This window comes from Thunnus maccoyii, chromosome 12 (assembly GCF_910596095.1).
Source record: "Thunnus maccoyii chromosome 12, fThuMac1.1, whole genome shotgun sequence".
In the NCBI taxonomy this organism is placed as follows: Eukaryota; Metazoa; Chordata; class Actinopteri; order Scombriformes; family Scombridae; genus Thunnus; species Thunnus maccoyii.
The window spans coordinates 3,737,197-3,748,284 of NC_056544.1; the positions used below are offsets into that span (position 1 = coordinate 3,737,197).

The 11,088-nt window shown below is 39.5% G+C and overlaps 1 protein-coding gene across 2 annotated transcripts; it reads right to left on the minus strand.

The window, feature by feature from the left end:
* Window positions 1-717: 717 nt before the first annotated feature.
* dusp12 (dual specificity phosphatase 12) lies at window positions 718-6,542 on the minus strand. Of its 2 annotated transcripts, XM_042427506.1 has the most exons (9): window positions 6,399-6,542; window positions 4,906-5,170; window positions 3,749-3,862; window positions 3,489-3,607; window positions 3,263-3,350; window positions 2,997-3,088; window positions 1,428-1,507; window positions 1,021-1,163; window positions 718-990 (listed from the first exon to the last, which is right to left on the minus strand). In XM_042427506.1, coding segments are annotated over exons 2-9 (900 nt in total). In that variant the 5' UTR covers window positions 5,169-5,170; window positions 6,399-6,542; the 3' UTR covers window positions 718-989. The 2 variants fall into 2 exon arrangements, with proteins under 2 accessions (XP_042283440.1, XP_042283439.1); XM_042427505.1 differs by having other exon boundaries at window positions 718-1,163.
* Window positions 6,543-11,088: the final 4,546 nt, after the last annotated feature.

An 11,088-nucleotide genomic window follows, 5' to 3' on the forward strand; every position in this document is an offset into this window, starting at 1 on the left:
CCTTGAAGCACTGGTGTTGGAATGAAAGTAGTTTAAAAATGTCAAAATGCTCTCATAACAGAGTTTAAAGGCTTTTAGGATAAAGATTTTGTTCCAGCCATTATTTATCGGTTGGATCTCTACTAAAAGCATCAGCAGGAGGTTGACATGCCAGACTCATATCATATGAGCTGCGGGGCTTGTGTACAGAGCCCCATTTAAAAACAGATCTAAATCTAGTTTTTACCCACCAAAGCAATGCAGTGAACCTGAAAAGGCCTAACAAATTTACACTTTAAAAAAACAAGGATATATTCATGGAATCAGTTAGTGGAAATTCTTCCTTTCCATTGATTATTGTGAGTGACAGATCCCAGTGAGTTTATCTGGGCTGCGGCTGCAGAAAGTATTATGTCATTTGAGTTACGACTGAGGAATGTATGCTGTGTTTCCGAACAAACAAACCTGTCTGTAATTCATCACTATGTGAGCTTTGCATTGGATCCATCAGTTGTGCTCTCGGTCTGAATCTGACTTAATGCTGGATGAGGGTTACAATAAAGACACAGGGGAGAAAGAATTTTGACACAAGTGATCCATCTTGAGGACAAAGAATGTGCAACAACTCTTGTTGTTATAAACAGACAAATGAAACAGAAATCTTATGAAACTGCTCTAAATACGTGTAACATTACAGATTTATTTACTCAGTGGCAGGAACAGATCAGTAGAAACAACTTTTGATATTTACAGGTATGTTTTTATTTACAATGATATGCAAGTATTACAGAACACTTACATGGTTTGAGTTGAAGGGAACTCTTGCACTGGAAGATTTGCTGTTGTATGAAAATGTAGCTCAAAATGCTTCAATCATTCTGAATTGGAGAACTGGATAAGATTAAAAAAGTCTGTGTCACATATCACTTATTTGGCTTGTGTGTTGATGAGCTCTGTGGTATTTCTTTTTCCGCCTGCAGAGTCTGTGTTCATTTATGTGTGTGTGTGTGTGTGTGTGTGTGTGTGTGTGTGTGTGTGTGTTATTTCTGTATGTTCAGTTGCCGGATCTCGTCCACTCTGTTTCTGTGCAGCTGGAAGGCCGGAGTGACCCATCGACCGCATGAACACTGATCCCCATACCAGTTGAATGAGCCCAGCTTAGAGCTACACTTGGGACACAGCAGCTACACAAACACACACACAGAAAGAGAGGAGGGAAGTACTTTAAGTGCACAGAGAAAAAGACCATTGTGTTTAAAGTATGATGTGCACATCAGCAGACAATCACAGTGATGGTGAAGATGATCAGAACTAACATTTGGACTTGAGTGGAGTCTAATCAAAATGTCTTATTAAAGTCTGTTAAAGAACTTTTACACACACAAAGTGGAGTATTAGTAGTATATGGTAGGATTTCATAGCACATATACACTGTGTGTGTGTGTTACCTGTCCGTCCATCACTCCAAGTAAAGCTTGTTCCATCCACTGCACTGGTTCTATGAAGTATGACGTACACTGGACTTCTCCTAGGAGACAACACATTTCACATCATCGCTCATGAGAAGCTACACCCACAGTGTGTGTGTGTGTGATTATTACAACTGCAGAAGGGTTTGACAAGTGGCATTGTTTATTTTGAATGTTTTATGTGTTAAAGGCCCTGAACACCCACACAGGTGTTCTGAGATACTCTGTCTGATCAGACCTCTGCTCAGGTTGAAGGTGAGCAGAGTCGTGATGTGAATTATGTGACTTTAAAAAGTTGGTGACTTTAACATCACTCAAGCTTCCACTGAAGAGATGAAAACATCAGATGTGTGTGGAGCGATGAGGAGACTGTAACGTTCCTCAAATGGATACATGAAACAAACAGAAATGTCATATTTCCATCACGTTTTCCACATGGTTTTCCATCGTTTGAGCTTCGACTGTCGCTCTTTTAATGACATCATCTCGTTGTGTCCTCTTCTTCTGCAATGGTTTAACGGCACCGACTGGAGAATTAGCGCCACCGACTGTTTATCTTGATGAACCGACCCTAATATTCACATACCAGTAGTGGATGGAAATGCACATTCATTTGCATTTTCTTATGCAGATTTTCCAGAAATTTGGGTAAAATTTGTGCTACATTTGGACTACATTCACATTACATGCTGAAGTGACCCAAATCTTTTTTTTTTGCCTCCAAGTGACTCAGATCTGATTTTTTCAAAGAACAAACCAAATCTGATTTATTTTTTTTTTATAATTAAAACTGGGCCACTAGCATATGTGGCTGTTGTCATCATCCTTGAGTGTCAGCACCTCACAGCCCGGTAAAAATAAACATGTCACCTTCTTGTTCTCATTTTCATCATCTGTAATGTCTGCCGACCTCCACAAATAATAATCTTGGACATATATGCTAGCAGAGCCCTGTCATCCATGTTTATGAGCTGGACACATGTCACTAACAGACATGAATGTGAACCATCAACATCAAAGACAGGATCTGACTAAAAAGGCCTGTAATGTGAACATAGCCTTGGATGGAAACTTGCCTACTGACAGAATGCAACTATAATTCATGTGATTAGTCACAGCTGTGTTTGACAAGACAGAGTCAGCAGGATTTATGCTGACTTGGCAACTGCGGTAAACAAATATTTTGCTGATACAATCATAGTAAACATATGTTTGCTCTATTATATTGACACGTGGTTACTACAGATTCAAAGGTACAGTTACATATAGACACCTGAAATCACATGACTGAGGTTTGGAAAACACAGAGGTCATTAAAGCTGCTGACTGTGTGTGTTGAGTGCTGAGCAGGTTTATCAGAGCGTCTTCATCAAAAGAGGTCAACATTAAAGCACGAAGGTCATGTGATATGATCAAAAGCTCCAACACAGCTACTTGTGGTGAGACTGTTTTGTATGTTTTATATGTAATATCTGACAATGACATTAGCTGACTTTGTGCAGTGAGTGTGAGGGTTTGATGAACAGGCCAACAGTATGTTGTTCTCACCAGTGAGGTTACTGGACTTCTTGTGACCAAAGGCTGATGCTCCTTCTCCTACTGGGTGACTGAGAATACTGGAGCCACGGAACAGAGTTCGTCTGCAGAGGAGAGTGGAGGTGAACGATGAATTTGACTCATCATGAGAACATAAATTATGAGAACTAGTCAGCTGAAGACAACAACTGGGAAGTGTTGAGAAACACTGAGATGTTTTTTAGACTCATCATCAGCTTTTAACATTCAGCCGCTGTATGAACTTTTCCACCTTTCACCTGCACTTCCTGCAGCGATAGGACACTTCAGAGGAGCTGCAGTGAGCGGGGTCAGTGGCGAACAGCTCCCTGGGCACGTGCTGCAACTCTATACACACACACACACACACACACAGGACAGCACAGGTAAATAAAGAACATGGGGAAACACTGCAATAATAATGATCCATGTAAGGAGCATCGTGTGTGTGTGTGTGTGTGTGTGTGTGTGTGTGTGTGTGTTTACCAGGGTATTTCTCAGTGAGCTTGGTCAGTCTGTACTGTTTGTACAGAGGACCAGAGGTGTCCACTTCACACTGCATGGCCTCATACAGACACAACTGCTCCTCAAATCCACTGTTGACCCTGAAACACACATGAGTTATCTGTCTGTCCTCCATCTGATAATGACCCATCCTTCATGTCCAACAATACAAAACACAAAACAGGGTTGTCCAAGGAGAGATTGCACAATACTGGAAAAACAACACACACACACACACTTACTGCACATCCTGCTTGACACTCTTCAGTCTGTTGTAAGCCTCAGTGAAGTTCAGCTTGTATCTCTTCATCAGATAAGCAGTTACAATAGTAGCACTGCGACTCCGACCAGCCTGACTGACACACACACACACACACACACACACACACACACACACACACACACACACACACACACACACACACACACACACACACACACACACACACACACACACACACACAAATGTGTTCTGTGAAAAAGCCTGTGAGAGCTCCTGTCACTGCTCTGCTTTAACTGTAGTGAGGGACATTGACTGAATGTCTTTAAATGAAACAGAAGTGTCCTGGCAGATGAAACAGTAAGTGTGAGTGTTTACAGAGGTGCTGAGATGAAAAATCTTTTAGTCAATCAACTAGAAAACTATTTTGATAATTAATTAACCTTTTAAAATCATATATTAACTAAAAATGCCAACAACCTTCGGTGCTTGCAGCTTCTCATGAGGGAAGATTTTCTGCTTGTCTCTTGCTCATCGTTTTAAACTGACTATCTTCAGCTTTTTGACTGTTGCTCAAGTAAACCAAGACATCACAATGTGCTCTAAGAAACAGTGATGAACATTTTTCTGCATTTTGTCATTTTAAGGACTAATATTAAAATCCTTTTAATGATTCTATTTAAAATGTGTTTTATTTTGTTTGTATTCAAAGACGCCCTCCACTGGTTTTATATGTGAAGTTCAGTTTACTTGATTTGACCATTCTCTTTTAATTGGTCTCTTGTGAGTTGCCCAACTTTAAATGCTAATTTTACAATTTGTTTTTAAATAATCAACTTAAATGCACCACTGAAAGTTTATTCTGGTAGCAGACTCCTGGCTCCACACATACTGGCTGCTTTAGGCCTTTGATTCACTGTGATTGGCATAGCTGTGATGATAAATAAACCAGCTAACCAAATATTAAAAACACACATTGGCCTCCATAGAACTGCTAAATAAGACTCAACTTAACAGATTTCAGTGGATTATATCAGTCGGTTTCTTTAGTGATAAGAACCTGACATTTCATGGAAATCATCAGAAATGTGAAACACATGACATGTGACACGATAAAGACAAGCAACGCAGCAGTGAGGTGAGAATGGTCGAGGCGTCCTGTTGACCTCTGATCCTTACCAGTGGACAAGTGCAGCCCGGCCTGCATCCACTGCCTCCTGAATGAACAGGAAGCAGTCGTCCATGTGACTCAGGAGGTCAGAGGTCACCTCATCCAAAACATTGACCCACTTCCTGCGAAAGCCACAATCAGCAGGAAGCAGAGGGGCTGGGTCCACCGAGTCCACAGACAGGATGTGAGTGACGGCTGCATTGACCAATGCCTGGCTGTCATTAAGGTCAGCCGCAGTTCCGATGTACAGACCGGGGTCCACCAGGAGCATGACTGCAGAGACATCAGAATTGTGACAGCAGGAAAAGTGTTAGTGATACACCAGCAGTTCATTATGTTATCAGTTACACCTGCTCTGTTTCATGCTTTGTGAATCAATGGAATAGAGTGTGAGACTGATTCTATAATTGAAACATGTCTGTATTATATATCTTGGATGTTTCTTCATTAAAATGATTTTTTTCTCATGATAGCTGAACCAACTCTCATGTATTCATTTGAGAAGTCTGGATATCCACCTCTCCTCCACAGAGAAGTGTTCTTACTGAAATAAACAGACCTCATCTGTCACTTTCTGATTCTTTGTATTACTTTGAAAATACAGAAAATATTTTGTGTTTCTTTTAATACATTTATGAAATATAGTATAGACAACAGAGTAGTCAGGGTGAGGTGATGAAGATCAACCAGGAAGAAGAAAACCAGGTAGGAGAAATGTCCTTAAAGGACGGGTTCACAATTTTTCAAGTGTGTCTTAAATCAACAGTCAGGTGTCCACATGAACAGTGAAAGAGCTTTTCCTCACTATAATCATTCCTCCTGGTCATACTGGATATTAAAAGATCCCCTTCAAATGTTTTACAGTGTAAGTGATGGAGGACAAACACAGTCATTTAAAAGTTGATGTGAAGCTTATATGAGGCTTCAGCAGTCTGAGTTAGTCATATGAAGTAGATATCTGACACATTTCTCTCTTTTTAGCATCAAATTCCCGTTTTGTATGTCCTCGGACAGTGTTTCCCTGTTGAGCTGAGGTGGAAGTATAGTAACAAAAAGAGGGACTTTGGCACTAAAAAGACTGTAATGTTGAAAGAAGCTGAAGCTTCATATTAGCTTCAGGTAAACTTTTAAATACATTTTACACAGAAGGAGGACTGTGGATTTTGTCCTCCATCACTTCCATTGTAAGTGCATCATGAAGGGATCTTCTAATGGTCAGTATGAACAGGAGGAATGATTACAGCAAGAAAAACATGTTTCAATGTTCATTTGGGCTCCTGACTGTTGTTTTAAGACAGACCTGAAAAATTGTGAACCCTTCCTTTAATTAAGCGGCATGTTTAAAAAAAACATATAATACGGTTTAAACAGACCTGTCGTGACTTTCTGTTTGAACAACACAGAGCAGACAGTGACAGAATGAACTGACACGTTCACTGACTGTTACTGTGCATTTTGTCCATTAAACGTCCATGACGTCAACAGTCAGACAGTAACTCACCTCTCAGTGTGAAAGCTTTGTTCTTCACAGTTTCTCTTACTGTCCGCTGCTAAGACGTCTTACAATGCTTAATATTCAACTGACTGCAACGAAACAACATGTGAAGGCGTGGATTCAACTGAGTGTTTCGTTATTTTAAACTGTCCGGTGGGAAACATAGAGGAGCGGTCGGGTTCCGGGCGCGGTAATTTGTACTACACACATTTTGTTACCCTCCATCTATAATATAATGTTTATGAGCTTGCCAGGTAGCCATAATTTCAGATAAATGTTGAATCACACATACAGATCATCTCTATAAATACATAATACTGCTACAGCATCACTCACTCTTGGTAAAGTGCACATTTAGCAGGATTGGTCTGACTACAGTGTAAACCTGCTATTTGCATTTTGTTGCAATGGCAAAAGATTGTTGGCAGCTGGTGTCAAATATGTCTCAATTACGGCAATACATTATTATATTAATAAACATAAACACATGGACACCTTTTGTCAGGATCACTCATATATGTATTATATAACCAGTCAGGAGGATCTAGATGATTTTTTGGTTTAGGAGTTTAAAAACAGTGAAATATCTCAATGGAATAGAGGATGAGTCATACTCAAAGATTCATCTCAGTCCAAAGAATATTGGAAAAATAGATTTTCCCTTCACTTGTTCATTTTATTGACAAAACATAAAGTAGGGACGTAACTTATGATTATTTTGATTATCGATTAATCTGCTGAATATTTTATCAAAGAATCGTCGTATCATTTTGTCTGTAAAATGTCAGAAAATAGTGAATGTCTTAATTTATCTGATCAACAGTCAACGCAAACATATTCAGTTCACTATTATGTTTGACACAGAAAAGTTACAAATCCTCACATTTGAGAAGCTGCAACCAGGAAATATTTGCAATTTCTCTTAAAATGTGACAAAAATGATTAATTGATTATCAAAATAGTAAATAAATAAATATGGTATAAATAGAATCAATTTTATGCCATTTGTCTCATGGTCTGCTCTTCAGTCCCTCTGCAGCCACACTCTCATCCTCAGTTCTCTACATTTCCTCTCTCTGGACATGTTCTCTCCTCCAGCTCCCCAGACCTGCCATTCTCAGGCTGTACACCAGATACCCTGGGACTTTCCCTCCTCTTCCCATCCACACACCAGCTGCCCATTCCCTCATCAGCTCCTCTCTCATACTGGTCCATTTCCTTTCTCCTCTGCTAGTTTGTCAATGTTGCTTCTATGGACTCTCACGTTCCAGCCATCCTGATCCTGGACTTTACCTGTTCTTTCCCTTCCTGTGGTTTGAACATTTTTGCCTATTTATTACCTGTGTGTTTGCCTTGACCCTTTCAATTGGTTACATGTTGTGGACTGCTTCCTATTGCTACCTGTAAGCCTGTGTTTTTGCTTTTTTCATTACATTTCCTTCTCATTTCACCTGTCTGGCTCAAGAGTCTGCATTTAGGTCCACCACCTGTCTGTCCCGTCCTCATTTGTGACAAGACTGACCAAACAATTAATCAACTGATTATTGCAGCTCCAAGTGACAGGATAGTAGCCAAAGTGTCACATTGAATATGACAAACTCCTAGTGGAAACCTCTGTCCCAGGCAGAATTTCTGATTAGAATATTAATATGAAAATTCATGTCAACATGTTAGGAAGTAAAAACATGTCAAAAGACTGATTTCAATTGATTTCAAAATGGAAAATGAGGATCTTAAAGTTTGAATGAACTAAACAACACATGTGAGCACAAAGAGAGTAAATAAAAAGAGGACATTTACATGCTAAAAAAATATACTAAACCATGAAATTGGCTTCAGCTATAAAGCTGAAATGAGCGGGAATAACCAGTGAGGACAGTGAGTGGAAGATACCAGAGGGATGAGGTAATGCAAGCAGACACTGGTCAGCAACTCGCAGCCCCATCAGAGAGTCATTACCAGAAAGAAGTAGTGAAATTCTATTAAGTAAATATGGATCTCCAAACATCCTGTCCACTCCCATGGCAGCTGCACAGAGCAGCAGACACGTTTCTCATATGTGCTGTCTGACTTTGTGTTAAAGGACTAAATTGAGAATTACATGGTCAGGTTGAATAAATGTCTTTTCTTCTTTTTAATGTGTTTTGTTTGCTAGACGCTCCTTAAATACACATTTCATAATGTCTGTCTGGCCTCCTGTTTCTCAACACCTACAGAGTGTGTGTGGATGTGTGTGTGGTGCTCTGAGCTGTCCGCCAGCATGTATCCCACAATCTGTACATGGTCACAATGTGAGGTGCTAATAAAGTTTTACAAGCTGCTTTAATCCGACCGTATGACCAATCACAATACCTCACTGTGACCACACTCCTCCCTGAGGGCTCATTAGAGGGCTGCCCATCACACTTAAAATGAACTGTTTAAAATGAAACATGTGAAATACAGTCAGTGAGAGCAGCAGGTGATCGGGAACAGAGTGGGAGTGTTGTGTGTTTGGTCTGCTGCACTGACTCATTCACTTTGTATTATCTCTCTACCAGATGGACTGCAAGAGTGTCAACAAGCTAATTTCTAACAGACTTCTCCTGTTTTTGAAAGTCCAGTTAGTTTCATCCACCTCTAATATGATTTACATTTAGTTTGTCTGATTACAGATTGGACTGCGTGAATATTGCTACGATACTTATTAAGTTTTTAGTTCAAGCAGGAAGACAGATAGTTATCATTCTAATGTCATTATAGGTCACAGAAGGGCTTCACTTCTCAGTTATCATTCTATAATTTCACTGGGAACCCCAGATTGCTCATGATGGTCATGTCAGAACCTTGCATGGTAGCTTGCTGCCACTGGTGTGTGAGTGTGTGTGTGTGAATGAGCGGGAAAAAAAAGAAAAAAAAATCTGTAAAGAGCTTTGGACAAAAGCACTATATACATTATTTTGTCTTCTATCATTGCAGTCTATGCCACACCAACACCTGTGATGTTATCCTACTTGAAATGGTTAATAGTTGGGGACATGGTGCCCTTGTTTCTATGAGTTAAGGCACTGAGAAGGCACCAGTTCATATCAAGCAGGAGACTTTTGTTGCATGTCACCTGTCTTCTCTCATTTCCTAACATCTCTCAATTGTCAGCTATCTAATAAAGGTATTAAAATACCCCCAAAATAATAATAATGAAGAAATTGTTAATGGGAAATCATAAATTCATATGTATGCTCATGAAAAGGATCAAAGGCTTGTACAATAAAAAGTAAATAATTCCACGATGGGGCCAACTGATGCAAAAAGATATATAATTGGTACTAAGAAACAAAAGATGACAAACACACACACAATTGAGAACGTCTGTTTAAAAAGAAAATATAGTTGTATTTCATTTCAATTTGGTGTGCTTCATGGGTATCATGTAAGTTAAAAAAAAACAATTCTGCCAAAGTTTAGTGTGAAAGCTTTTTCACTTTTTGGACATTTTTGGACTTGAAAATAGTAGTTTGATAAATTGGTCCACTTACTAGCTCTTTTCTGGGCATTCAGTTGTCAGGTCATTGATTTATATTGATTAACATCTCGGCTCCATATATGACCACCTGTCCACCGCCAACTGAGCCATGACTGAGCACACCCTGTCTGCAGATGAAGACCATATGATGGGGTTGGTTATTGATACATCCTGATACATATTGATTCTCGTCTCAGAGATTGGAGCACATTCTGCGTTGTTAGAGCTTGTTTCTGTATGTTGGAAGTGTTCTGGTGTCTTGATTGTTCATGATTGTTGCCTGGTGTTGCTCCAGTCTTCACAAAGAATGAATGGTCTTTGAAATATTCTGTTTCACCACTTTTTTGCATTTTACAATACTAAGTAAGTAAAATATCTTTCTGCATTAGCCAGCTTTGTCTCGATGTTAGGAAGAGATAAATAAATCAAAAATGAAACAAAATGTCCACATCGTACTAAACGCCTCACCAGCTTGACCTCTCTCATTCGTTTCCTCTCTTTGGCTTTGTCCCCTCATCTTCTCTTTGTGAAAATCACCCACATGTAGACACTTTTTATGACGCAGGGACTGAGCTAAACAATTGAAACTCAACCACAAAAGTGTTGAAACCACATGACATCAGTTCTGGCTGGCTCAAGCACCTTATTCCTCAAGCTGGTTAGCAGGGAATAAAGTGGTCATAGGGTAACAGGTGGGAGTAATATCACATGTGGATAAAACCACAGACCTCACGAGAGAAAAAGCCCCTACTGCAATATGGTACTTAAGTGCTTTTATCTATCATTTAAAACTGGTCCCCAATGTAAGCTTTTGTTACTTTTAAAGGTGCTATATGACACTGAACAAGTAAAAAGTAAAATATTATAAACATTTTAAAAAGAAGATGAAACCAGGATCTGTGCTAATAAATAAAAGCTATTATAGTAAGTGGCGTGATTAGTAATCAGTTACTCTCCATCTCTGGTCTTGAAAGGGATTACTGTGTGTAGGAGTCAATTTACAGCCAGTGTAAGAAGTTTAAATACGTCTTGGCTGTTTTTAATTAGTCTGTGGGTGTATTGTGAGTGTGTGTGTGATGCTAATTAAAAGTGTCCTGTCTCACTGCTTTTGTCTCATATATAAGACCAACAGACTGACACACTGAGAGAAGAAGAGGAGAAGGTAACTACTCTGATCCTGACACTCACCCTCAA

Coding starts and splice junctions, on each gene's coding strand:
- dusp12 (XM_042427506.1), bottom strand. CDS start 5,168: ATGCTCCTGGTGGACCCCGGTCTGTACATCGGAACTGCGGCTGACCTT. Junction 3,351..3,488: donor GCTCACTGAGAAATACCCTG/GTAAACACACAC, acceptor GTGTGTGTATAG/AGTTGCAGCACGTGCCCAGG. Junction 1,164..1,427: donor TTGGAGTGATGGACGGACAG/GTAACACACACA, acceptor GTGTTTGTGTAG/CTGCTGTGTCCCAAGTGTAG.